The 26,970-nt window shown below is 42.2% G+C and overlaps 3 protein-coding genes across 3 annotated transcripts in view; 2 read left to right on the top strand and 1 right to left on the bottom strand.

Moving 5' to 3' along the window:
* The window catches only part of LOC146988170 (cytochrome P450 2J6-like), a 4,615-nt gene extending 3,994 nt beyond the window's left edge, over positions 1–621 (top strand). Inside the window, exons 7-9 of the mRNA XM_085773227.1 lie at positions 1–33; positions 169–310; positions 411–621. Coding sequence (XP_085629353.1) covers positions 1–33; positions 169–310; positions 411–586 — 351 coding nt within the window. The 3' untranslated portion in view covers positions 587–621. The remainder of the gene's footprint in view (positions 34–168; positions 311–410) is intronic.
* A 2,630-nt stretch (positions 622–3,251) lies between these two features.
* On the top strand, positions 3,252–7,303 carry LOC146988169 (cytochrome P450 2J2-like). The gene is made up of 9 exons (XM_085773226.1): positions 3,252–3,512; positions 3,848–4,013; positions 4,088–4,240; positions 4,707–4,867; positions 5,060–5,233; positions 5,324–5,465; positions 5,545–5,732; positions 6,610–6,751; positions 6,852–7,303. Exons 1-9 carry the CDS (start codon positions 3,324–3,326, stop codon positions 7,025–7,027), a joined length of 1,491 nt encoding a protein of 496 aa, XP_085629352.1. The 5' UTR covers positions 3,252–3,323; the 3' UTR covers positions 7,028–7,303.
* Positions 7,304–8,858: 1,555 nt separating this feature from the next.
* hook1 (hook microtubule-tethering protein 1) lies at positions 8,859–26,744 on the bottom strand. The gene is made up of 22 exons (XM_085773225.1): positions 26,457–26,744; positions 25,400–25,485; positions 22,280–22,352; positions 20,029–20,079; positions 19,515–19,647; positions 19,131–19,198; positions 18,875–18,937; positions 17,684–17,767; positions 16,244–16,407; positions 14,538–14,678; positions 13,855–14,056; positions 13,637–13,747; positions 13,465–13,552; positions 12,825–12,891; positions 12,602–12,742; positions 12,423–12,510; positions 11,893–11,924; positions 11,706–11,788; positions 11,524–11,624; positions 11,317–11,418; positions 11,141–11,209; positions 8,859–10,144 (listed from the first exon to the last, which is right to left on the bottom strand). Exons 1-22 carry the CDS (start codon positions 26,499–26,501, stop codon positions 9,986–9,988), a joined length of 2,151 nt encoding a protein of 716 aa, XP_085629351.1. The 5' UTR covers positions 26,502–26,744; the 3' UTR covers positions 8,859–9,985.
* Between the last annotated feature and the right edge of the window lie 226 nt (positions 26,745–26,970).

The following is a 26,970-nucleotide window of genomic DNA, read 5'->3' as shown; positions in this document are numbered from 1 at the left end:
GACACGACACTGGGCGGTTACTTCATCCCCAAGGTGTGTCAAGATCACACTAATCTAATGCTTAACAGGATTATAACAGTTTGGGGAGTGGAAACTCTAGCTGTTGTTTTTGTCTTTGTGTTTTGACTTGTCAACGATCTTGTTTTTTTTGTTTTGTTTCTTGTTTAGGGCACAGCAATAATGCCCTTCCTGACCTCGGTGCTGTTTGACAAGAATGAATGGGAGACTCCAGATACCTTCAACCCCGGGCACTTCCTGGATAGTGAGGGAAAGTTTGTGAAGAGAGAAGCCTTCCTGCCTTTCTCTGCAGGTTAACCACATTCACCTCAATCCTAACCAGAACCTGAACCATGACATAAGATGATCCTGTGTTATTTGACCTCATGTGTGTGCATATGTGAACTCCTCAGGGAAGCGTGTGTGTCTTGGAGAGAGCCTGGCCAAGATGGAGCTGTTCCTGTTTTTGGTTGGTTTACTGCAGAAGTTCTCCTTCTCAGCTCCCGACGGAGTGGAGATGAGTACAGAGGCAGTCACTGGATCAACACGAGTACCACGCCCCTTCAAGCTTAACGCCAAGGCTCGCTGAATTATGCAACTCACCGGACCATTTCCAGTCGACCACTGTGAAGGAGACAAGAGCCGAGAGCAAAAAAACATAACATGATGTTGTATGATTACAGAGGGCGGGTTATTATATCATAAAAATGTTGTTGATAGTACAGTATGAAAGATATTTAGCTTTGTTCTTGTAGTTATTCAGTATACGTTCATACTGTGGAACTACAAGCAATCTGTACTGGTTGTTTTTCGAAACACTTCTTTCCTCTCATGTATAAACCATTATTAAGTCATAGACTGAAATTATTTTGTTGATATATCAGGAACTTGGTGTATGTCATCATCATAACAAAGTCACTGAAGCTGGTGACTCATTAACAAAGCAGTAACTATTATCACAAAGTTGATTATTGTGTTGATTTCTAACTGTAAGTAATTACTCATTATGGGGTAATAAAGGTTGTGGGACCACCAGGGGAGCATCGTGTGGTTGTGAAATAGGTTGTGTTTTCTATTTTAGATTCTACAACGCATGAAACACAGACCATAAATACAATTTCTGGAAAACACCACATGTGTATCATAACATGCATCATCAATCTTTAAAAAGGTCTACAATTTCAGAATCATCACTTTTTTTTTAAACGTCCATGCATGCATAACAGGCAACCGACATTTCCAAGAACAACTGAGCCTCTCAAAGCAGACTGATGTTTAAAATCTACCCAGGCACTAAAGATTAGTGAAGTCTATGAAAGCAGCACAACATATAGTGTACCTGGGTTGCCAGTTTTGTATCTTTAAACCTTAAAAACAGAGAAGAAACTTCCAAGTCCTACATTTACACAAATGTGGTTTTATGTTATGGCCTGACACTTATTTCACTTTTTTAATGTCCTCTTTATAAATGCCCACCTTGATATTCTATGTATGTTTTGGGTCAGCTTGTAACTTATTGTGTTTTTATCTGGTAAATGAAGAGGCGTTCCAACTCTCTCTCTCTCACACACACATAGATCATTGTATATCTGTGAGTCAGCAGAGCACCAGCCCATCTCTAACTAGGGGCTGATGATAGAGCAAGTGATCCAAACCAGTCTCTTGCTCTTCTCTGCTTCACTATGAGGCAGCCTCTCTTCCTGTGGCTTGACCTGAGGGGAATCCTGCTCTTTATTTTGGCTCTTCTCCTGCTGGTGTATGTTCTGAGCAGAAAGACTCCACCTAACTTCCCCCCGGGACCACTGGCTCTCCCTTTCTTAGGAAATGTCTTCAGCATTGAACCAAAACAGCCTCACATATATCTAACCAAGGTAAGCTGACAGCAGACACATTTTAAGTTAAAGTGCTTTTTTTTTTTAAATTCCCACTCAACGGACCCAGAGAGGCTGCCAAGGACACGACACTGGGCGGTTACTTCATCCCCAAGGTGTGTCAAGATCACACTAATCTAATGCTTAACAGGATTATAACAGTTGGGGAGTGGAAACTCTAGGTGTTGTTTTTGTCTTTGTGTTTTGACTTGTCAACGATCTTGTTTTTTTTGTTTTGTTTCTTGTTTAGGGCACAGCAATAATGCCCTCCCTGACCTCGGTGCTGTTTGACAAGAATGAATGGGAGACTCCAGATACCTTCAACCCCGGGCACTTCCTGGATAGTGAGGGAAAGTTTGTGAAGAGAGAAGCCTTCCTGCCTTTCTCTGCAGGTTAACCACATTCACCTCAATCCTAACCAGAACCTGAACCATGACATAAGATGACCATTTCCAGTCGACCACTGTGAAGGAGACAAGAGCCGAGAGCAAAAAAACATAACATGATGTTGTATGATTACAGAGGGCGGGTTATTATATCATAAAAATGTTGTTGATAGTACAGTATGAAAGATATTTAGCTTTGTTCTTGTAGTTATTCAGTATACGTTCATACTGTGGAACTACAAGCAATCTGTACTGGTTGTTTTTCGAAACACTTCTTTCCTCTCATGTATAAACCATTATTAAGTCATAGACTGAAATTATTTTGTTGATATATCAGGAACTTGGTGTATGTCATCATCATAACAAAGTCACTGAAGCTGGTGACTCATTAACAAAGCAGTAACTATTATCACAAAGTTGATTATTGTGTTGATTTCTAACTGTAAGTAATTACTCATTATGGGGTAATAAATGTTGTGGACCAGGGGAGCATCGTGTGGTTGTGAAATAGGTTGTGTTTTCTATTTTAGATTCTACAACGCATGAAACACAGACCATAAATACAATGTCTGGAAAACACCACGTGTGTATCATAACATGCATCATCAACCGACATTTCCAAGAACAACTGAGCCTCTCAAAGCAGACTGATGTTTAAAATCTACCCAGGCACTAAAGATTCACACACTCCTATGTTCTATGAAAGCAGCACAACATATAGTGTACCTGGGTTGCCAGTTTTGTATCTTCAAACCTTAAAAACAGAGAAGAAACTTTCAAGTCCTACATTTACACAAATGTGGTTTTATGTTATGGCCTGACACTTATTTCACTTTTTTAATGTCCTCTTTATAAATGCCCACCTTGATATTCTATGTATGTTTTGGGTCAGCTTGTAACTTATTGTGTTTTTATCTGGTAAATGAAGAGGCGTCCCAACTCTCTCTCTCTCACACACACATAGATCATTGTATATCTGTGAGTCAGCAGAGCACCAGTCCATCTCTAACTAGGGGCTGATGATAGAGCAAGTGATCCAAACCAGTCTCTTGCTCTTCTCTGCTTCACTATGAGGCAGCTTCTCTTCCTGTGGCTTGACCTGAGGGGAATCCTGCTCTTTATTTTGGCTCTTCTCCTGCTGGTGTATGTTCTGAGCAGAAAGACTCCACCTAACTTCCCCCCGGGACCACTGGCTCTCCCTTTCTTAGGAAATGTCTTCAGCATTGAACCAAAACAGCCTCACATATATCTAACCAAGGTAAGCTGACAGCAGACACATTTTAAGTTAAAGTGCTTTTTTTTAAAAAATTCTGAAAATTTCACATGAGTATGTCCACAACAGGTCAAATAATAATGTATATGTTTTGTTTTGTTTTTTACTTTAATTTACAGTCACTGCTTCATAGTAAGACCCTTAGTTAACAAAATGTCTATGTTTATTTGTGGCTTTCCTGCTATTTAATAGTATGATAATAATAATAAAGGTTTGTTGTATAAAACACTGTTAAAACCCAGTTGATATGAAGTCACAGTGTTAGCTCTTATCAGAATCACATGCTCAACAATAGGCTGCTTATTCTCCTGCATCCACAGCTAGCTGATGTTTATGGGAATGTGTTCTGCATATGTCTGGGAAGACACAAAACCGTGTTTGTGACTGGCTGGAAGATGGTGAAGGAAGCCTTAGTGACACAGGCTGACAACTTTGTGGATCGGCCTTACAGCCCAATGGTGGAGAGAATTTATTCGGGCAACTCAGGTAAATCCCAGGAATGTGGTACATCAGAACGGAAGTGGTCAACCCGGCTGACCTGGCTTTGTTCTCTGTGTCAGCTGGTCTATTTTTCAGCAATGGGAAGGTGTGGAGGAGACAGCGGCGCTTTGCCATGGCCATGTTACGTACCTTTGGTTTGGCCAAGAGCTCCATAGAGCAGAGCATCAGTGAAGAGAGTCGACATCTGCTGGAGGCGATGGAGAAGGAGAGAGGTTGGCAAAAACCACAGAGAGAAATAATACAATGCAAAAACTCAAAATATTTCCAAGAATATTTGTCTTATTTCTTGTCAAAATGTCTCATTTCTAGTCAAAACGAATCTCCTTCCACTTAAAATAAGAGTCATCACCTAAAAATTAACTTGTTTTTAAATAATTTTCACTTGTTTCAAACACATTTTCTCTTAAAATAAGTAGAAAAATCTGCCAGTGAAAGCAGGTTTTTTGTGCTTGTAATAAGAAAGAAAAACTTGCTCCACTGTCAGATTTTTCTACTTATTTAAAGTGGAAATTTTGCTTGAAAAAATTAAAAAGTGTCTAAAAGATTAGACTACATTTATTTTGACTAGAAATTACATTTTGACAAGAAATAAGACAAATATTCTTGGTTAGATTTTGATTTTTTGCAGTGAACACCAAAACCCAGTGCAGTCAGACTGAGGATTTTTCCTCTGTGCAGGTGAACCATTCGACCCTGTGGCCCTCTTAAACAACGCTGTGGCCAACATCATCTGTCAGATAGTGTTTGGGAGACGGTTTGACTACAGTGATCACAACTTCCAGAACATGCTGAAGAACCTAACTGAGATTGCCTATTTGGAAGGATCCATATGGGCTCTAGTAAGATGCAGGACCAACACACACATGTTTGAGATGGATAGATATAGATATAGTTATAGTTATTTGAGTTTGTTTTAATTCTAAATTGAACATTTTAATAACAAAACATATCCCAAGCCAGAGTAAGATCTTTACTTGCCTGTAGATAAAACCAACATGAATGAGTTAGTCCCTTTTCCCCTCTTCAAACAGTTTTATGATGCCTTCCCAGCGCTGATGAAACACCTGCCAGGGCCTCACAATGGCATCTTCAGCAACTCCAAATCTCTGGAGGCCTCTATCAGGAGAGAGATAGAGAGACACAAGTTGGATCTGGATCCTAGCAACCCACGGGATTACATCGACACCTTCCTGATGGAAGAGAAAGTACAATGTTCACATTCTTGACTCAGTCTCTATGTGTATGTGAACAGACAGTTAACCCTTTCATGAGCTGAACCCTCCTTTGTCTGACAGAGTACAGGACAAAGTGAACAGGGCTTTGAGGACAAAAACCTGGTTCTGTGCTGTCTGGATCTGTTCCTGGCTGGGAGTGAAACCACTTCAAAGACACTGCAGTGGGGGCTCATCTACCTCATCAAGAACCCTCATATCCAAGGTGGGTGCTCAGAGGAGACATGTTGTCTCACAGAGTTTACTTCAATCAGTTGATTTAAGTCTTTCATTTCACCTCTCAGACAAAGTCCTGGCAGAGATAGACAAGGTGATCGGACAGACGCGTCCCCCCACCATGGCCGACAGAGCCAGCCTGCCCTACTCTGACGCTGTCATCCATGAGATCCAGAGGATGGGAAATGTTGTTCCCCTCAATGGATTCAGAATGGCTGCCAAAGACACCACACTGGGAGGTTACTTCATACCCAAGGTGCATCGACTTAGAACGCACAGAGGAAGTACTCCATTACCATTTACAGAAACTAAGGATAAAGAATTAAATAAAAAACTGTTCAAATGTAAAAAAAAAAAAAAAAAAAAAAAGTGTAAATCCTAGTGCTGGATGCACAAAACACCAGAATTATTTATAAAAACCCATTAACTATTCATTCATTTGTTTAATGTTTTCTCTTACCCTGGTCTTAAACTCGCACTAGCACTGAAAACCTGAATGGTGAAGTTCACCCTTCTGTAGTCAGGCCAAGAGATAATAAAAGAAAACCAACTTGTGCTGTAGCGTACAAATTTTGAAATTTGTTTCTTTAATTTAGTTTAATTTAAATCTTATAATTTTAATTTTATTGTAATCTATCATGACCTGGCTGAATGTGATCCTTCACAGACACACAAACCATCTGTCTCGTCCGTGAAATTACTAACAAGTCACAAACATTTTCAAGCTCACACTGTAGACCCAGTGTGAGCTTGAAAATGTTTGTGACTTGATGTTGTGAAATAAAATACAGTACAATAGTAAAACAGATGAGAAATACTTAAGGACCTTGTTCCTACTTAAACACAGTAAGTGAAATACATAATGTGGGGAAATCCAGCTAATGTTACTGTACAATGACTTGTCTAGTTTCACTGTTTTGTTGATGTTTGTCCTACAGACAGTATTTAGTGTGGAGCCCTGTATTTGCTGAATTGACCCTTAAAGTTCAGCTTAAGTGATGATATTTGAGGTTGAAAAAGGTTCCCTATAAGTACAGAAGATTAACAATATAACTTTGTTACATTTTTGATACCTCTCATGTCTGACAACTATAACAGTGAGTTGATTGTTCTGTTGCTCTTGGTTTGTGCAGGGAACTGCTGTGATGCCAAACCTGACCTCTGTGCTGTTTGACAAGACTGAATGGGAGACACCGCACACATTTAACCCGGGACACTTCCTGGATGCTGAAGGGAAGTTCATGAGGAGAGATGCATTTTTACCTTTCTCTGCAGGTAAACTTACCTTTCAACTGAAACGTGCTACTTCATAGTGATAGTAGAAAGCGATGTGACTGTGGATGGGTGGTGAGAACAGTGCTTGGTCTTTATCCAGGAAAGCGAGCGTGTCTGGGAGAGGGCCTGGCCAGGATGGAGCTGTTCTTGTTTTTCATCAGTTTGTTTCAGAAGTTCCGTTTTTCAACTGTGGATGGAGCCGAGCTGAGGACAGAGGGAATCATTGGAGCCACGCGCACGCCGCACCCCTTCAAGATCTACGCCAAGGCCCGCTGAAGCCCCGCCTACTGCAGCTACAGTACATACACAGTGAAGAGCATGCACATGAAACTCTGGAGATGATAAGATAAAAGATTGAGGATGATATATTGTTATGTTTTGTCACAACACAATGAAAGTGGGACAGTGTGATGACTTACCCTGGACATCATCTAATACCTTCCTTCTTGTGATAATTACAATATCAGCAGCCGTGTTTCCAACTTTCTACTACAGGAATGATTTCAGCTCCTCTGTTGCTCATTATAAAAATAAATATCAGACATAATGGTCAGAATTTGTCCTTGTTGGTCATGTATGGTTGGCTCTGCCCTGATAAGACTGATTTGTAATTTGTCAGAGAGGAAAAACACCTGTGTGTACGGAAGAGCATTAGGGCTAACAACAGATATTTTTTTAAGACTCTGAGATAAAAAGTCACAATTTCTGACTTTTTTTCTCAGAAATTTGTGTCAAATGAGTGAAAATGTATTCACTCTTTAAAAGTGTTATGTTCCAAGTCTTAGCAGGCCGTCTCCAGATAGTCAATCCAGATCAGACTGGTTCATTTCAGGGAGATATTTGAAGGTTACTCAAAATCCTTATTCTTCACTGACTCTGCCAAACTCATTTCATCTTAAGATGCTGAAAAAGCAATTGACCGCGTAGAGTGGGGATAGGGATACCTAATTTATGTTCTTAATAAATTTGGCCTTGTGGCTTTGTGGAATGGCTAGAACTTGTATCTCGTGTAGCCTCTGTCAGCAGCACTAATGTTATTAAGTCACTTCTATTCCCCTGAAGTAGTCCCCTCTGACCCAGTCTTTCGCACCTGGCCTGATAAAGGTGAGCTTTAATGACCTTTTTGTGAAAGCCGTTTTCTCCTCATTCATTGGTTTGGCAGCAATAGTCCTCCAAAATCACAAGACCAGTTCTTAACCCTCAATACCAAGCAGAGAGCACTCATAGGAACCATACAGTATACAATACATTTATACACTGTCTCCAAACTGTTCTGACCTCGGGGTTCTGTTGTCTGATGAACAGTGGGAGGAGATGCTAAATAGTGTTCACTCATCTCTATTTGTGCGAGGCATAGCCTTCTACAATGTCAAATTCTGCATAGAGTTTATCTTAGGAACGCCAAGCTGGCTAAAATCTACCCTGACAGAGCAGACACTTGCAACAGATGCAGGCAGTCACCTGCTGACTTTGTCTTGCCCTCTTCTATCAGAGTTTTGGGCTACATAATAAAAAACAATTAGTAAAGTAACAGGCCAAATTATAGTGCTGGAGCCCCTCGCTGTCGTCTTTTGAATTTCCACCTCATGCAGTGCCCAGGCCCACACAAAAAATCATTGCATTGGAGGAATTGCATATGGGGGAAGCCGACAACCTGTCATGGAACTATTGTCTGTCATGAAGCTGATCATTAATGCCTGTGATCTTGTTTGTTCTATGGAAAAATCACTAAAGAAAGTTTGGATTAGAAAAAAAAGTGTGATGTGCGTTTCCTTATCTTCAGATCCAAACTGAGCTTGTTGCCTCTGAATGGAAGAGGATTTTAGAAAAATAAAGGATTTATTTATTTATTGACAAAAAAAAGAAACAGGCATTAAATCTTTAACTACTTAACTTCATACTGCCTTCCTCACTTTCCACCATTTCCACACAGACATGACACTACACATCAAGTTTCAGTGCTGTGCTACATTTGATTGTACGTCTTATTTTGACATAAATTACACAGCTTTTAAAATCAGGAAAACCTACAAGAATCAGTCACTGCAAAGGAAAAGTGCTTTGACACATGTCTGTGTGTACAAAAGGCAAAACCATGACAACAGAATGCCCCTTTAGTGTTATTGCAAACGCACAGAGTAACAAAGCAATCGAGAGCCATTTCATGTAGTGAAACTAGTGCAGTTTAACCTCCAGACTCCCTAAGATCAGACACTCAATATCCCATAACACCCAAGAGGGCAGCTGCCTCTCTTCACTCTGAACTAAAGACATCTGATTGAGTACAATATCAACTATAGAAATCAAAATTTTCATATTACAATTCGCAGGTAGTGTACAAATGTGGAAACTGGTCCCAGCATTTGGATCAAAAGCTGGTGTCACATCATGTTTACATTACAGCTGTACAATTTCAGAGATTACAGTTTTCATTAGTCGTTACTAAAGATTAAGATTCAACACACTGAGTCAATAGAAAGGCCTGCCAGTTTACATTTAGAGTATGCAGAGTTCAAATATTCCTGGATTTCTTTTGTAAGATTTGTAGCTGCAGCTCTGAGGTCGATCACTAAATATGACCTGTGTGTGTTTTCACAGCTTTGCATGATGGGCTTGTTCCATTTAGTAGAGACATTTTTCAGTGACTGATGGCTGCCAGCAGCTATGCTGATCATTTACAGGAGACTTGTCTTCTCAGTCTGCTGGATGAGAACATCGGTACCTCCCTCACTGCATAGTATGATGGTTCATTTGTACATATTATATCAACAATCATCAAGTTACATGTAGTTGGCATTAGCATTCAGAAGAAATTACATTCATATATTACAGGCTCCAATTCTGAGTTCAATCATTAAGTGTATACAGGAGAGCAAAAGCTAAACTGAAGACAAGTGTTCAGCTGAGTCTGCAAAGCAACAACAAAGACACCTATGAAGTATGCTCTAAGTCTGTGGTACGACAGGGTGCACTACTGTAGCTTGTGAGGTGAACACAGGTTGTGGGTTAATGCTCTATGCAAGGCAAGCTGCAGCCAGTGTGCAGTGGGACAGTGTGGGTGACTTACAGGGTGGTGGGGTTGGTAAGTTAGTGCTCATCAGTCCCAATCAACTCATCAGTGACCATTCCCCGAGTGCTGAGAGCAGATGTGTTTAAGGTCACTTGAGTGCTCACTTGTGGGAGGGAGGCTGTTCTCCCTTCACTGAAGAAAAGGTGAGACGTTTGGCTCTGAGTCTATTTGGAGTTGGTGGCAGGCACGCTGACGGAGAGCGCCCGCCGTGGGGCGTTGGAGACTTGCCGCTGTTGGGCCAGGAAGGACTGGCCGGGCGACGGCGTGGATGAGGCGCGGCCACCGAGGCGGGACTCAATTGCCAGCTTCTGAAAGTTCAGACTCTGAGGAAGAGATGACAGGTTTACTCCAAGTTCAAGTTCAAGTTTTTGCTTTTCATACAATATCTGTGATGGAAATAAGGCGTTACTAACGGCGCTACTGTTTTCAGTAACGAGTACACAGTAAAAGCCAAATCTCAAATACTTAATCTGGTCAAGACGGCTAGCAAAATCTTGGGTTCCCCTGTCCCACGCACACCTCAAGATCTGTTTGAACAGGCCACCATTAGGTTGGCAAACTCTATTCTAGCAGATCCTATGCATGCACTTCTCCCTGATTACTGTATGTGCTCTTAAATTCAGGTAGAAGATACCGAGTCCTCTTGTGCAGGCACAATCACCTCAAAAACTCGTTCATCCCTCTGTCCATTAAATGTATGAATGAGCAGCTTGTGTGATGATGTGTATGAATGTTTGTGTGTCCGTACATCTGCCACTAGCACTCTCTGAGGCATATTGCACTTTAATGATTTTACTGTATGTTTTTAGTACTTTCCTGCAGCTCTTCTTTTGTACTGTTTTTGTCTTGTTGTGAAGCAGCACTGCTCTCTGTCCGAGAGAAATTTCTCCCACGGAAGACTAATAAATGATTTTGACTTTGACACAAAAAAGTTACTGCTTCCCTGTTATAGCGCCGTTTCCGTTATTTGACTCAAGAAGTCCCGTCACAAAATAATACTCCTCTTAAAGTGTACGTTATATTACACTTTTTTTTCAGTCCATCAACTAGTCGGAAAAAAAACATTTATCTGGAACTAACCAACTCAGTATTCCTCAGTTGGTTAACTCGGATAAACGGGAGGTTAGGGTTATGATCGGGGGGCGACTCCAAGTAATTTGACATATTTGAGCATTTTACAAAAAGAAGTACCGCAATAGTTACTTTTCCTGGTAATTAGTTACCGGGGGGGGGGGGGGACTATAACTAATTACTTGTTTAAAAGTAATGTGCCCAACACTGTACAATATACAGTAAGGAAGAAAGAAATCTAGTCTTACCTTGTTATACCACGCTGTGACAATCAGCTTCTCCTCATACTCCCTCAGCCGGGCCTGCTCACACTGACGCTAGGGTAGGCCACATGAAATGAGTTGGATTTTTAAAAACAGTCTTAAAAGTTTGTTCATCTTATAAACATTAAACAAAGAGTGAACAAGTCAAAAAGCAACTTTACCTCCAGGTTGAGGATCTGCTTGTCGCGGTCGGCCAGCTGGTTCCTCAGGGACTGAATCTCAGCAGTGGCTGGATTCAATTTAGGGTCCAGCGCTCGGATAACCTACAAGGAGGACAGGAGGCTGAAACACTGACCGGGCTTCATAGATTCAGGGATTAACACAAATAGAATACAATAAGAAAATCTGAAACAACACTCATCACTCACGTTGCGAGCTTTCTCCAGGTACATTTTGTACCTCTCTTCCATCGCTCGCATATCATCGTCCTTCTTCTTCAGAGCAGCCATCAGCTCATCCACCTTCAAGGCTTGGGGGAATTCAAGTCTTTAGGTTTCACTGAGGTAAATGTCATACAACTTTTATATTAGCATTCCACAGTGAGACTTACAGGTTTGAGTGTTGTCAGGCTGAAGGTCCTCCAGCAGCTCCTTCTTCTTCATGATTTCATCCTGAGCCTCATTCAGTTGGACCCTGAGGAAACAGAAGTCGTTTCTTTATCTCCCTCTACTGGACCAGATGGAAAAACATTTTACATGTTTGCTTATGAAAGCGTTCAGGCCAAGGCTCACACTTACATATGTGCATCAAGTTTCCGCTTCAGGTTTGACTAAAAGAAAATGAAAAAAAAAAAAAAAAACTGACTTAAAAACATCTACAAATACAGTGACATTCAGGGAGAGCATTTACTTTGCACAGAAAAACATTAAAATCATAGTTTGAGTTTTGACTGTAAATAAAATCTGAATGCTGCTGGACCCTGACTTATTGAAGATATTTGTTTTCCATTTGTCCATGCCTCAAAGAACTGAAGTCACCAAAAATGCCAGAGGTGCAGGTACTAAGTGTGATATTTTTGGTTCATGATTCCAATAATTTCTCTCAGCGATTCCATTCATCTGAGTGATTCCATATTCTTTCCCTCCACTTTATCAGAAAAAATGTGCCACTCATAACAATTTAATTATTATTTGAGGTATGTTGACAAATCAACATGTTCAGCAGTTAAAAAACAGCTCTGTCATGTCTGTGATTTGTTTTTTGCATCCCCCATTAGTAGTGATTCCATATTCTTGCCAGTGGTAGTAGTGAATGCTGACACACTCACATCATCAGGTTTGGCTGCCTGACTCTGCAGCGCCTTCTGGAGGTCCTCCACCTGCTGCTGCAGCTCGCCAACCCGCTCTCGGCTCAGCCTGGACGGTTGTCACAATGCAGAGAGAGAAGGATACGTTTGAAAATCTAGCAGAGGAATCAACCTCTATCATATCTACACAAAGTCTTTACCTGTTCTCAGTGTCCAGCTCACTGCGCAGCTTATGTGCTTCCTCCAGCTGAGCCTGCAAAGCTGCGATCTTCTCCTGCTCATATTCTTCCTGTTGCACTCTCAGCATCTTGTTCTCATGCTGCAACCTGATGAACTTTTCCCTGAGCAATCACACAGAGTCAGTATTCCCACAGTAGCAGGAAGGAAAACAAATCCTCCTTTGTCAGTGGCAGTGGCTCTTACCTGTACTCAATGGGTATCAATTCAGCTGCCAGGTTATCATGGCTGGGGCTGCTGGAAGACAGCATCCCTACAGGGAAAGGTGATATGCATTTGTGAATATGAAAGTGACAGGTGGGTCATTGTCGTTGCGTCCAACCGTCCAGACCATAGACTGTAAAAAGAATGGACGTAGCGTCCGTGACGTCACCCATTGGTTTTGGGGAGTCGTTTTTGTGACTCAAATATGGCGGCCTGAACAGCGCCATGTTGGATTGGCCGGCCGAGAGCCCGCCCACTGGCCTCGAAGCAGCTGTCCACGGAGCTGCTCGGACCTGTCACTCAACGTTTCCGCGCCCTAATTGGCCAGAATTTTAACCTAATAACAGTAAAACGGTAGAGTTAAAAAAAAAATTCACCCCCCTCAGAGTGTGTGCGGGGGTAGAAACTATCGATTGAGACGAAAAAACGTTCTGACACCAGGCTTTTAACATGTTTACTGAGGATGTAAAGTCGGCGATTTTAACATGGGGGTCTATGGGGAATGCTCCCTTCTGACACCAGCCCCCAGAGGAATCCGAGGGGATTGCAGTTTTTTGAACGCGGAAGTGAGCTTCACTTCTCAGACCGACAACTGCCCCCTTGGTCCAGACAGACACCGTACCTGCTTGGGAGAGCTGGTGATGTTGAGCCTCACTGCATCGCAGCTCCTCGTTGATCTCCTTCAGAGAATCTCTTTCGATGATGATCCTCTGGTGGAGGGGAAACAATCCCATAGTTAGTCAACAGTTTTACAGAGAGAATTTCCTTCCAACATTCTTCAAAAGCTGCACCACCTCTTTCTCCTTGATGACGGTGTCGTGCTTCTCCTCCAGCTTTTTCATCTCAAAGGCGAGGTTGTCTGCTCGCCTCGACTCCTCAGACAACTTCCTGTGTAGCTCCTGGACCTGAAAAGGAAAAAAAATGACCACACATCAGGGAAATACATAGTGGCATGTAATTATGAAGTGGCTTTTATTTGAGGTTGGAGTTTCTCTTTGTGACCATCACATACCTGTCTTTTGTATGACTCGAGCTGGGCACGAGCGGCGTTGGCCTTGCGTAGCTCTTCTTCCAAGCTGACGGTGTTTTGCATGTAGGTGGTGTTATTCTCCTCCAGGAGCTTCATCTGCCTCTTCAGATCGCCCAGATTCTCAAGTTTACGCTTGTATGTTTCCACTGAGGCTTCCAGCATCACCACTCGATCTGAGCAGCTCCTGTATGAACACAAAGCCCATGAGTTGGAGTACAAGCCAACAACAAAGAGAAAAGTATGCCAAGACAAATAATTGAATTAGCATTAATTCAGGTCAAGTCAGGACAAGTAGACACTGTAAGGACAACATTAAGGTCACATACTATCTGGCAGTTGGTAACAACAAACTGATTCAGAAAGAAACATTTCCTGTCTTCAACCTCTGATCACTGGTTCCAACCGACACAAATAAAGAATCTTGGCTTTTGCCTCCATGAACATTGAACTGTCAAACTTGTGTAAATACATTTTAATTCATGCCATCACCATAAGCTCATTTCACTGATTGGCTCCATCTTCTCTGGGTGAGTGCTTGGTAATCAGTGAAATCACGGTGCAGGTCTTCCTTCTCCATCTAACTGCCTCAGCTGTCTGTCTGTTTACTGCCTTTAAACGCTGCCTTTAAAAAAAAAACATTACTTAGTTTTTGTCCCTACACAGACCTCAGAACGTCCAGTTCATCTTTGAGAGCACGAGATTCTTCTGCCAGGCCGTTGAGATCGTCATTACGGTGCTGAACCTCGATCAGCTGCTTCTCCAGCTCCTCACAGTGAATCCGGTAGTCGTCCTTAGCGGCCTCCAGCCTGAAAGATGTAGAGGAGAAACTTCCACAGCCACTCTGAGGTAGTTGTAGTGTCACAGTTGTTGTTTATTGTTTATTTGCACTACCGACTGACCACCTTAATCCACCTGCCACTTTACTTATCTTTACTTATCTATGTTTGTACTTGTACACACATAAGAAAGACAGCAACAAGAACTGAGCAATGACATAATACAGCAGAGTCAAATTCCTTGTATGTCTGTACATACTTGGCAAATAAAAATCTGATTCTGAAATAGCCCAGCCTCAGTGAGGGAGACAAAGAGGGAGGCCATGCAAGTTTAAAGTCAACTAACCCAAATGTAATAAGATTATAACAACATAGAAGGGGTAGTCAGTGGTCGAGTGATTGAGAGCATGTCCCATGTGGGCAATGCCCAATGCAGTGAAGTAAAGGAACCTGTAGTCTGGTAAGTGAGTGATGAATGCAGTGTGTATGAGAGGTGTGGTGGAGACAAACCTACAGAACAGACAAAACAAACAGGCAGCAAATGGTCAGAGAGAGGGTGAGGATGAATGGCATCACACTCAGCAGCTCCGAGCCCTCAAAAGGAATGCCAGCACACACTCAGGGCCTGTCCCAATATGCACACTCGACACACTTGGGCACTTGGCGTGTGTTCATGTTCTTAGTGTCAGTGCGCAAGTGTGTCCCATTTCTCCAACGACCGAAAGTGCAGCACGTTTGATTTGCACTTTACCCACACTTAAGGTAAGAGCGCATCCGAGTGGTGTTTGGCCAAGTATAAATCCCACAATGCACCACGGTGAAGTCCGCCGTCACCGGGAGCCACAAGCCACGTTTAGGAAATGCGATTCTTTCTATCTCATAATTATGACTTTTTAATGTCATACTTTATGTGTGTGTGTGTTGTAGTTGCGCTAGTGTGCGCAATGGCACAGGCTGCACTTGTCAAGTATGTCCCGATTGTTTTTAAAGGGACAACGAGGAGTTTCTATTTGGTTATAAAAAAGTCTCAGGTCAATGTGGATGAATCAACACTACCCACACTTGTTAATGGCTCCATTTTCGATAAATATATCGTTTTGTCTCTATCGTTATTTTGTTATTTTAATTACCGGGGGAAACGCTGGGCGAGCCGACCAGCGTTTCCTTACTTTCGGTTTCGCGGACGCTGCCCGGCGGGTCATGGGAATAACGAAGCCGAATCGTTGTTTATGGTCAGAACTACCACGGTATATGATCGTCTTCCAACCTCCGACTTTCATTGTTGATGAATGAAAACATTCTTGGCAAGACGTCCGTCTTGCGCCGGTCCAAGAATTTCACTGTGCGCGCGGAGACTCATGGTAAATGTAGTATGAGAACACTTCGATTTCCAAAACTCCTCGTTGTCCCTTTAAATATAACCCCACACGCTTGGCCACTTAATACATGCTTGCATACTATGCAAATATACGTTCAGCCGGCAAAACGTCACCAAAGTGTGTGCGTAACCAAGCGCACTGAGCCAAGTGTGGAGAAATGGGACAGGCCCACACACACACACAGAGTAGGATGGGTGGTGCCAGGAAGAAACAGACCTGAAGTTCTCCTCCTGCAGAGTCTCCAGCTGCTGCTGTAACTGGCTGTGTTTCCTTCCTGAAGGTGTGCTGGGGTCATCGAAAGTGTCGAGCTGATTGGCCCGGTCAGTCAGTACATCATTCTCAGCCAATAAGCTGTTTCGTTCCTCCTGAAGAACGGCCACCTGTCCAGGTACAACAAGGTGTTAGAGTCACTTTCACAAGCTCAGAATTGAATTAAATATACAAAAAAAAGGTCAGCAGGGATATTCTATGATGCTGACACTTTCTGTGGTCAATTATTTCATGCAAAGCAGCAAAGTCACATGTGAGCATCACAACACACACTCCTGTCACAGATACTCCTCCTCTCCCGGCTGTTAAAGCAAAGAGTTAAGTCAATCCATGCTGGAAGCAGAGCACAGACAACGTGCACTTTAAGCAAACATGTTAATACACTGTTAGTCGATTTCACTTCACACCCATTTACCTAATGTATTTTACCACCAGACACTGGATCATTAGTCATCTCCAAAAACCATAAACTACACCTTTAACCAGGGCTGGGATACCCTAAAATAAATAATCAATAAAGTTAAAAAAAAGAAGAAAAAAAAAGAAAAAAACATGATAACATTTTTGTTTTGTGTCATGAACCATGTTCCACTGTTGCAAAAAAAAAGTTGCAGCAACTTGTTTTGTAGTCTTCTATTATAAAGTCAGTACTGACAATAATTATGAGAATACAATTTAACTGAATGTTTATATAAAATAATATTGAACCATTGCCCAGCCCTTCCTCTAACGTCTGTTCTCCTCTCCTCTGGACTGTCCTGTCATTTTAATTATCCAGTAAAAGGGCCATGTAGAAATTATAAGATGTTGCTTTAACCCTCTGTGGATTTCTGGAAAAACAGAAGTCAGTATCGAAACAGACACACTGTATGACTTGTCTCGTGCAGGATCCCGATAGAGCCGTCTGTTAGCCGAGTTAGAGGAAACAGTTGAGCAGCTGGTTTAGATGGGTTTAGTTGAGCTGGATCAGCAGCCATGTTGGACTTACCTCGCTGCGGCCAGAGATGAGCAAGACTGGAGACAGAGCAAATCAATCTGTCAAGAGTCCAGGTGAACAACTGATCAGAAGCTGTTAGATGAGTCTGCCTGTACTGACATGAGTGGGGCCTAGCAGTGCTACAGCATGGACTGGTTGCCACGGTGAGAGCCAGCAGAGTCCAGACTGGAAGCTCACAGTCCTTCTGCCACAGCAGCTCCAGACAATAGACCCGAGCATCACAGCCAATTACACAACTCCTGTTTATACTGTACATTATGGGCTGGCATGTGTCCGTGGGCGTAGACATGGACTGCTGAATATGGGCTGTAAATGACTCATATTAGTGTCTATTTTTCTTTACAAGCGTACGCAGAGTCTGAGCGTGTGTGTGTGCAAACTCTTCTCACCTGTATGTCCAGCTCCTGACAGCGTTGGGCTAGGGCGTCCTTCTCCGATAAAAGTTCAGCAAGATCCTCAAGAGCTTTCTTTAACTACATGCATGAAGGAGAAACTGAAGTGAGTAACACACACACAGTGGGGGGTTTGCTTCAGAGATGATCTGACTGTCTGCCAAACGTTAGGTAACTTCCACAGTTTATACAGGTCATTAGAATCAGAAGGATAAGTAAATGACCAGTCGATTAGCCAACATAGAATGAATGAATCAATAATTCTTGAGGTTGTTTTCTCTGCTGGTCAGACAAAATGGACCTGTGACAAGTAAGGGATAATGTATAGTTGGTCGGTTGTTATGGAGAAATAAACCCCTTCAGGTAGTGTATGAAACCATACAACCTGTCTGGGTTTATTTCTCCTTAGAACACAGCTCTCTTGAATACTCGATTCTGATTGGTCAATCACCAATATTCTGCGGTGTTTATTTCTCGATAGACCACCGCTGAGCGGACCGTTGCTAGGGACTCCATAGCAACGGCCGACTGGAGGAGCAATCACTCATCAATCAGTGAATCCAAACATAACGGACCGCAGAACGCAGCGATGGACCAATCAGAGAGCAGCATTCAATAAAGCCGTGTAATACATGACATACAAGAAAACAGAAAGGAATCTCATTTTCTACAACTACACAGATCAAATATTCATTTCAGGTCCCTACACTTGAAGGGTTCTTGTGTGCTCCCTTCCGTGGTGCAATTTAGAGCTGCAACAATTAATCGATTAATCGAATAATAATTGATTATTAAATTAATCGTCAACTATTGAAGTAGTAGTAGTTTTTTAAGAAAAAAAAGTCCAACTTCTCTGATTTCAGCTTCTTAAATGTGAATATTTCTGGTTTCTTTGTTCCTTTATGACAATAAACCGAGTCTCTCTTTGGTTTGTGGACAAAATAAGACATTAGAGGACGTCATCTTGTGGTTTGGGAAACACTGATTGATATTTTTCAACATCTTTTAACATTTTATTGACCGAACAACTAATCGATTAACCGTTTACATAATCGACAGATTAATCGATAATGAAAATAATCGTTAGTTGAGATGCAGCCCTAGAGCAATTGTTTCTGTTCATTGCATCTCCACTTAGAGGATGTCACAGCAGAAGTGAATGAAGTTTTCTCTGGTAACAACACTGACCTGCGGCTCCAAGTCCCCTGACAGCTCTGCTGCAAATGGGGCCATGGTCTCTTTACTCATGAGCTGCAGAGAAACAAAATGTCGCTGGATTTATTACAGATTCATTAAAGCTTCGTCACAGCTCCTGCTGCTGGCGACGTGCCTTTGAGACAGAAACTTTCAGGGAAAAAAGTTACAACTGTTCAATCAAACCTTTCTGGATATTTTCAACATCTATAAAACAACAAATGAGGAAAAGTTATCATGAGGGACTGACCTCCTGGATGGCTGTCATGACAACATGCTGCACAGACTCCTCCAAAGTCATGATGATCTGAATGTATTCTGTCAACAGAATGACAAAGATTGGTCAAACACATTACTTATTGCTTCTGTGTCCTGGCTCCAAATGTCCAAATCCACTCCTGTCACTGATTCCCCAGCCAGGCTGCCTGATGCACTCTGCTTTTGTCACTGACTTGGCAGGACAATAATTAAACATTGTTTGGGTGACGGTCTAAACCTGACTGAATCTGGATGAATTCCCCCCTTCTATTTGCTCTGTGCAGCAGATTTACAGTACATTGCAGACGGACATGAGTACCTGTCCGTGTTCATTTTGTGCACACAAACTGTACATGACATAGAAGCAATCACATACCTTGTTTACGTTCACATCTGACAGCACAGCCCAGTACGAGCTGCACCAGCCTCCCCAGCTCCACAGGGTCTGAATGCTCGGCCACCAGAGCCAGGTCTGGCAGATGGAAGTCTGAGGTCTCCTGGGCTAAGACCTGATGGAGCATACAGGTATACAACAATTATAGCAAATATAGTACTGTCACTGGCACTGCACACATTTTAAACACTTTGCAGGCTCCAGATTAATGTTTTTTACTAGGAGCTCAGTGGCCCCTCACTTAAAACTTCAGTCATGTGCTAAGCCTAATTGAATAAACTGAATGGAAAACAATGCTGGCCTTCAATATTGTATGTGGATGTATTGTCGACCGGGATTGACCTCAACTACGCACTGCATTGTCTTTATGCAAGTCACCTGGGGCTAGGACACTTTACCTAGGACACTAGGTAAACAGTTCACACTACAACTCCCAAAGGTGCACACACATGCACACACACACAAGGAGGATGCTTTGTGCATGGCCACAGCCTACCTCATTGTAATATTCAAGCACCATCTGAAGAATCTTCTTTAAGTTGTTCATCTGAGGAGGCCGCGCACACAAGAGATCGTTAAATGTCATGAACACACACACACACGTTAATCATGCAATGATAAAATTAAGAACTTTCAAATGTGTGACAAAAAAACAGACTGGGCAGGAATTTTGACATGTTATAACGAATAACATTAAAGGGATATGTCAATATTTTGGCAAATTATCCTATTGTCATAATCCCTATAGTTAGGAGTAGGTTCTTTACCTTTAATTGTCAGTGCAAGCTGTTTTTAGATCGGCGGGGCAGAGACGTTAGCTGCTCAGCTAACGCAGCGGAGGCTCATGGTATTTCTACGTTTGCCTCATCAAATACACAATCCAACAGCTCCAAAACGCTCTGGTGAACAAGTTGCGACCTGCACAGTCACCACGCTATGAGGTAATAACGTATAATTATAGCTGCTGCGCAGCAATGGTCGGGGCCGGGCAATTTTTTTTAATAGACAAAATTGGGCAATTTGAAAGTGAAAGTTGCAAAGCTAGCACATATGGTTGATCTGTTATGAATTTATTTTCAAAGTTTTGAAATTTAGATACATGCTGTAACGCCACCATCACCACCATCAAATACCGTCCAATGACAGCTGAATATTTGAAAATCAAGCAATGATGTGTCATGTCTGAGGCAGGAATCGATGACCTCATGATCAGTAAACCTTTACTCTGCCACTAGGCCACCAAGAGCCAAGAATCACATCAGTTCTATACTATCGTAAATCAAAGCTGTTTGAATGCTAGCTGGAAGTCTTGTGAACATTTTACAAGAAACATGTTAACATAAACCAAGAGAGAAAGACAAAGAGGTAAAGCGAGAGATCAATTGGAAAATGCACCAACAAGGTTATTGAAGCAAGATAGAGGGTTCCTACGCAAGTATGGAAAGTATGGAAAAGTATGGAATTTGATTTGATAAATTTCCAGGTCTGGAAAAGTATGGAAAATGGAAACTATTGTATGGAAATATATTAATCTTAATTCTTATCTACTTGCACTTTGAAATCACTCCGTGTCTGGAATGTAGTTCTGGCTCCGCATTTGCCTCGAAAACAACTCTGTCTTGTAATGTTCCATTATTATCTCATAGTGTGGTGAATGTGCAGGTCACAACTTGTCCATGAGAGCATTTGGAGTTGTTGGATTGTGTATTTGATGAGTTTGATGAGGGAAAGGCGAAAATACTGCGCGCCGTGCAGAGCTCACGTCTCTGCCCCGTCGATCTAAAAACAGCTTGCACTGACAATTAAAAGGTAATGAACCTACTGCTATGACTATAGGGATTATGGTGATATGAGAATTTGTTGAAAATGTTGAAATATCCCTTTAACACTTAAACTGTCCCAGTAGGCCATGACAGAGTGACAGTAAGCCAGCATGCACAATAGACACTTTTCACAACAGACATTTTGACTCAACAACATACCAGGCCTGGCTCACTTAAAGCAGAAGTAAGCGATCCGGCCGTTTTGGCTAACTTCCTGTCAGCCGATGGAGTTAGCAGTCCGCCCCTTTATGCCGTTCTCTCTCCTCATTGGATAAAGCTTGTAGGATACAAGGAAAGTTTTCTCCTCGGCTTACAGCAGAGCAGAGTGACTGACAGACCCTAGTTTCAGACCAAACACTCTATGTAAGTGATTGCTGTCGGAAGATATAACTATTTAAGACTTATATTAACACAAACATTCCGCTTACTTCTGCTTTAAATGGACAAAAACCCACCAATGATGATGTGCTTTTCCAGCTTTGACAAGTCAATATGTCTGCATTGAAAAAAGACTATACCAGAACCAGCAAGTGCTCAAGAGTGCTTTTCCTATTGTCACATGTCAAAATGTCTTCGGTGAAAGAGGCCTATTGGGGCAGACAAAGCAGTAGCAGGGAAAACGCAATCACAGCCAAACAGAAAGAAGGGAACAGCGTGCATTTTTTTTTTGTAATTCACCCTGATTGACATATATGGACAAACATACATGTACACATTTCACCAGGAGTCAGAGCGCAGGGTCAGAGAGCAGGCTAAGGCAGGAGAAGCCCCCCGGAGCAGGTAGGAGGTCAGTGTCAAGGACAGTTGAGTACGACTGAAGCAAACAGAGGATTTAGCACACGGGGAGGAGGGGGTTCAGCAAAACAAGAAGAGAAAAGTCAGAGGGGACACATGGAGGACCGGGGAGAGGGCACCGCTTTGTACCTTCAGTCTCCAGTTGTCCTCAACATCTGCTTTGATGCGACCCAGCCATCCATCATTGAACCATGCTGGGTCTCTGCAGACACAAAGAAACAACAGTAAGCAACAGCTAAGCCACTCTGACTCCTCAGTAAACCATGCAAAGACAAGTCTGACCCTCGATGAAATGAATTATCCTGTATTTTAGGAGTGAAGCTGTTGCAGTTCCCTTCTGTCAGCATTTTTTTTATTCCAGGCAGTCGTTTCCTACATTTCCCAGAATTACTTTCAACAATACAAACAGGCCATTTTATTTTAGCTCTGACAAACACTCCAGACAGCATCAAAAGGTCTCTTTATGCTTCCCATTCAGTGCAACACACAGTAATGTACAGGGCAATTCACAGTAAATCAGATTTAAAAAAAAAAAAAAAAAAAAATCAAGGAAACACCTTGTGAAAACTGCTTTTGATTACCGCAGACTATGGGGCTGTGTATTGTGCTGCAAACCTGGAATTGTTCAGTAACTATGTTGTTGCCTGAGGTATCAGGAAGAATGATATGTTGCCTGTATTAAGTTCTTACCTGTCTTATAATTGTGAAAATGTCACTTTTTAGTAAATATTTCCCAAGTGCTGTTAAACAGAGCAAAGATTTTTTTAACACAGCTTTTTCAAACATCATAGTTTTATTTTGGTTGCTTGCATTAATTTACTTTGCACTCAGAAATCGAATTATTTCACAAAAAACAAAAACTACCAGGGTCGAAGTTATTACCCCGCCTGATGCAAATAGTCAGTTGCATATCCTTTTTGCTGGATAACAGCCTGACACGTCTCCTGTGGAATACCAGCCCATTCTTCTTTGGGAAATCTCTCCAGCTCCTCCAGATTTGATGGTCTTCTGGCGTGGACCTTGGTCTTCAGTCCACCACAGACCATTTCTATAAGATTCAAGTCACAGCCTTGAGCAGAACAGTCAATAACATTCACTTTGGTCCTCTGGAGGTAGTTCTTCACTAGAAGCGACGTATGTTTTTGTTTGTTGTCATGTTGGAAGAAAAAACAACAACTGCTGCAGTCAGAAGTTTTACTGCTGACTGCTTAAGGTTTTCTTTCAAAATCTTCACATATTCTTCTTTCCTCATGATTCCTTCCACCTTGACAAGATTCCCAGTTCCAGACACACTGATCATCCCCACAGCATAACACTGTTTGGTGTTCTTTGGGTTAGTCGCCTCTCCCTTCTTTCTCCTAACATAAGCAATCACAATCACTAGAGCTCTGCACATGAATGGGCAGCAAGGTTGCAGACCAAGAAAGACTCAACCACTGAAGAAGAGACACTTTCACCCAGACTGAAGTATGCTAGGGACAACCTGGAGAAAGATCATCCATACTAGAAGCATGTCCTCTGGTCAGATGAGATGAAACTACAACTCTTTGGCCATAGACACATTGATTATGTTTAGAGGAAGAAGCGAGAGGTGACTAACCCAAAGAACACCGTCCCCACAGTGAAACACGGTGGTGGGAGTTTTATGCTGTGGGGATGCTTCAGTGCGTCTGTCAAGGTGGAAGGAATCATGAGGAAAGAAGAATATGTGAAGATTTTGAAATACAACCTTAAGAAGTCAGCAGTAAAACTGGGTCTGGGTTGTTGCTTTGTCTTCCAACACGGCAACAAACAAAAACATAGGTCGCACCGAGTGAAGAACTACCTCCAGAGGACCAAAGTGAATATTATTGACTGGTCTGCACAAAGCTCTGACTTGAATCCTAGGGAAAATCTGTTCAGTGGATTTAAGACCAATATCCATGTCAGAAGACCATCAAACCTGGAGGAGCTGGAGAGGTTTCTGAAAGAAGAATGGACTGGGATTCCACAGGAGACGTGTTGAAACTGTTGAGACTTGTTGAAAACTAAAACAAATTACTGTTTGCTGTTATGCAGCAAAAAGGACACACATATTGCACTGTGTTGTTTCTTCTTTGGCATCTGTAATTTATTGTGTTTTGTATTTGAGTGTCGGGACTACAGATGGAAATTAGCCCAAGGGCTAAATCTGGTACAACCATCAATATGTTTTTTTCAATTGACTGGTAATGTATATGGTAATGGAAACAAAAACATAACATAACATTCAACAACATACATCTACAAACAAAACACACATTTAACAACATAAAAATAGATAATCAGTATGTGCATACTACATATCTCTTATACATGCACCATAAATCCATCATAACTCAATAAATAAATTATTAAGTAATTCCCTCTACAGCAACCAAAAAAACAACAATAAAAAAACAAACAATAAACTATATTGAATCTTCATCCCGAGTTTTTGTTAGTAAAAAAAGTATCTTTGTTAGTAAATAATGATGTTTAATGAACAGTATAAAATATCTCAAATTAACTGTCCTTGACTTTCCCAAGCAGAACAATAGTATACAACTGACTATTTGCATCAGGGGGGCTAATAATTTTGACCCTGATTCTGTGTAATAATTCTGTTTCTGAGTGCAAAGTAAATTAATGCAAACATTCAAAATACAACTATGATGTTTGAAAAAGCTCTGTTAAAAAAATCTTTGCTTTGTGTAACAGCACTTAATCACAAAAAAAGTGATTTTTTTATAGGGCGGCTAATAATTTTGTCCTCAACTGTATGTAATGTAATTTTCTTGTGCAGGAAAAGTAGTTGCTACTGATGTGGTAGCTACTGAACAAATAAATAAACGGTGCTCTTTCTTCCAGTTGAGGATTCTACATAGTATCTAATTAATAAGAATGACAACACAAACAAGTAGGAATGAGTGTCAGATTGCTGCTTGAAGTGAAACTAGCTAGTCTATCCTCCTTAAATTAATGAGCATTGATCATTTCTGTTTAATCAGCTTTTCTGTTTATGAGATTTGAATGGAACCAAATCAATGCAGAGCTTAGCCTTTGCTTTGCTACTGAAGCTTAACAAAGCACCAGGCTGCTTTATGAGCTCCGAGTTATTTGAACCAGACACAACTGGCTGTGAATAATGTATCAGTAGAGCAGCCAGGTATCATGACCAATAGGGCAGACGTGTGTTGCTGTGTGTCCCTGTGCTCATCATTGTGTGTGTGTGTGTGTGTGTTTTCTCACATCTGATGCAGTGCCTGTGATATTGCCGCTCCAGTGGTCAGCTCCTCCACTGTGGTGCAGGGTGCAGGAGTGTTAAAGGTCTGCAGCTGGGAGACACACAACACACTCATCTCAGGGTCAAGGCAAGGCAATTTTTATCTGTATAGCCCATTTTTACCAACAGTTTGTCTCAAAGGGCTTTACACAGCATCATAACAACATCCTCTGTCCTTAGAATCTCACATCCACTGAGGGAAAACTCAAAAAAAAAAAAAAAAAAACACGGGAGAAAGCTCAGAGTGAGAGACAGAGGAGGGATCCCCAGTCAACACAGCATCATCAGAGACCAGTCAACACCTCTAGGGGAGAGGGAATGGTGCAGCTGTGCATTTTATTAACCACAACACTGCAGGTGTGCTGAGTCTCTGAATCCACTGAGAAGAAGAAGTAAGAGAGAGGTCTGGACTCTGGAGCAAACTGACAGAGTGGTAAAGACACACAGGCAAAGTGTCGACTGGACAAGTGTATTCAGCATCCTGAACGCGTCCCACACCACAGCACCGCTCCAGCAGCTATAATGTTAGCTCCAGCTACAGTGTGAAGGCTGTGAGCTTCTGTCAATCAGTTGCATAACGTTAACTATCAAACATACAAAGAGTTACATTCCACAAATATCTCCTGGTTAATTGGATCAGCGCCTTAAATCCAGCGAGGATCAACTGAACTAACCGACACTAGTCTTTCTTCCTGGCTGCTCGGTGGTAAGTTGACTCTGTGCAGGCTGCGGACGGTGCTGCTGCTCCTCCGGTAACGGTAACGTTTCTTAGGCGGACACAGTGAAAACCAAACCCCGCGACTGGAGCTAATGGTTACCGTTAACACACCGACGTACAGGCTGGTGTTGGCCGGGCTGGAGACCACCTGCTCCGGTCATACCTGCCCCCATTTCCTCGGAGTCGGTGGACGGTGTTGTCGCTGACACCCCACCCCCACCCCCACCACCGACACACAGGTAACGACTTCGCCTCCGCGGTCTCCTTGTCCCCCCCCACCGGCCCCGACACACACACATACTCACCCACACTATGAGGCTGTCGACCAGCGCCGCTTTGTCGTCGTCCATTTCATCCGGTAAAGCTGAAACTATCTGAATCCACCTGTCAGCACCGCTCTTCCGCTCGCTTCCTCTGCATTTGACCTCACCTGCTGCCAGGAGGTAGGTGTCTAACGTCAAGTGCGTAAGGAGGAGAGTTGCCCATATGCATCCATGGAGTTGCCACGCACGTTACGATACAAAAACAACGTAAACTGTACGCGAATGGCGCAGCAGCTTCTCACTTGTTTGACGTTTATTTGCTTGGAGTGAAGTGGACTGCGGGGATGCGAGCCGCGTCCAATCAGCATCTAGGGCCTGGATGATTGGCGGTTGTTAAACCCCGCTGTAGCCAATCAACGAGTCCACTCGGTGCAGAGTACAGTGAAAGAAATAAAAATACAAGAAGATGAAGATGTCATGTTATCAGAAAATCAATAAAAATGAAGTAGAAGGGAAATAAAGTAGAATAAACCTACAAACAACCAAGTTCAGTTGC

The sequence above is a fragment of the Trachurus japonicus genome, chromosome 4, assembly GCF_045865225.1.
Source record: "Trachurus japonicus isolate A0001 chromosome 4, Traja_1.0".
Classification (NCBI taxonomy): Eukaryota; Metazoa; Chordata; class Actinopteri; order Carangiformes; family Carangidae; genus Trachurus; species Trachurus japonicus.
Note: the sequence above shows the minus strand (reverse complement) of the source record. Positions and strands in the feature narration are given on the sequence as shown.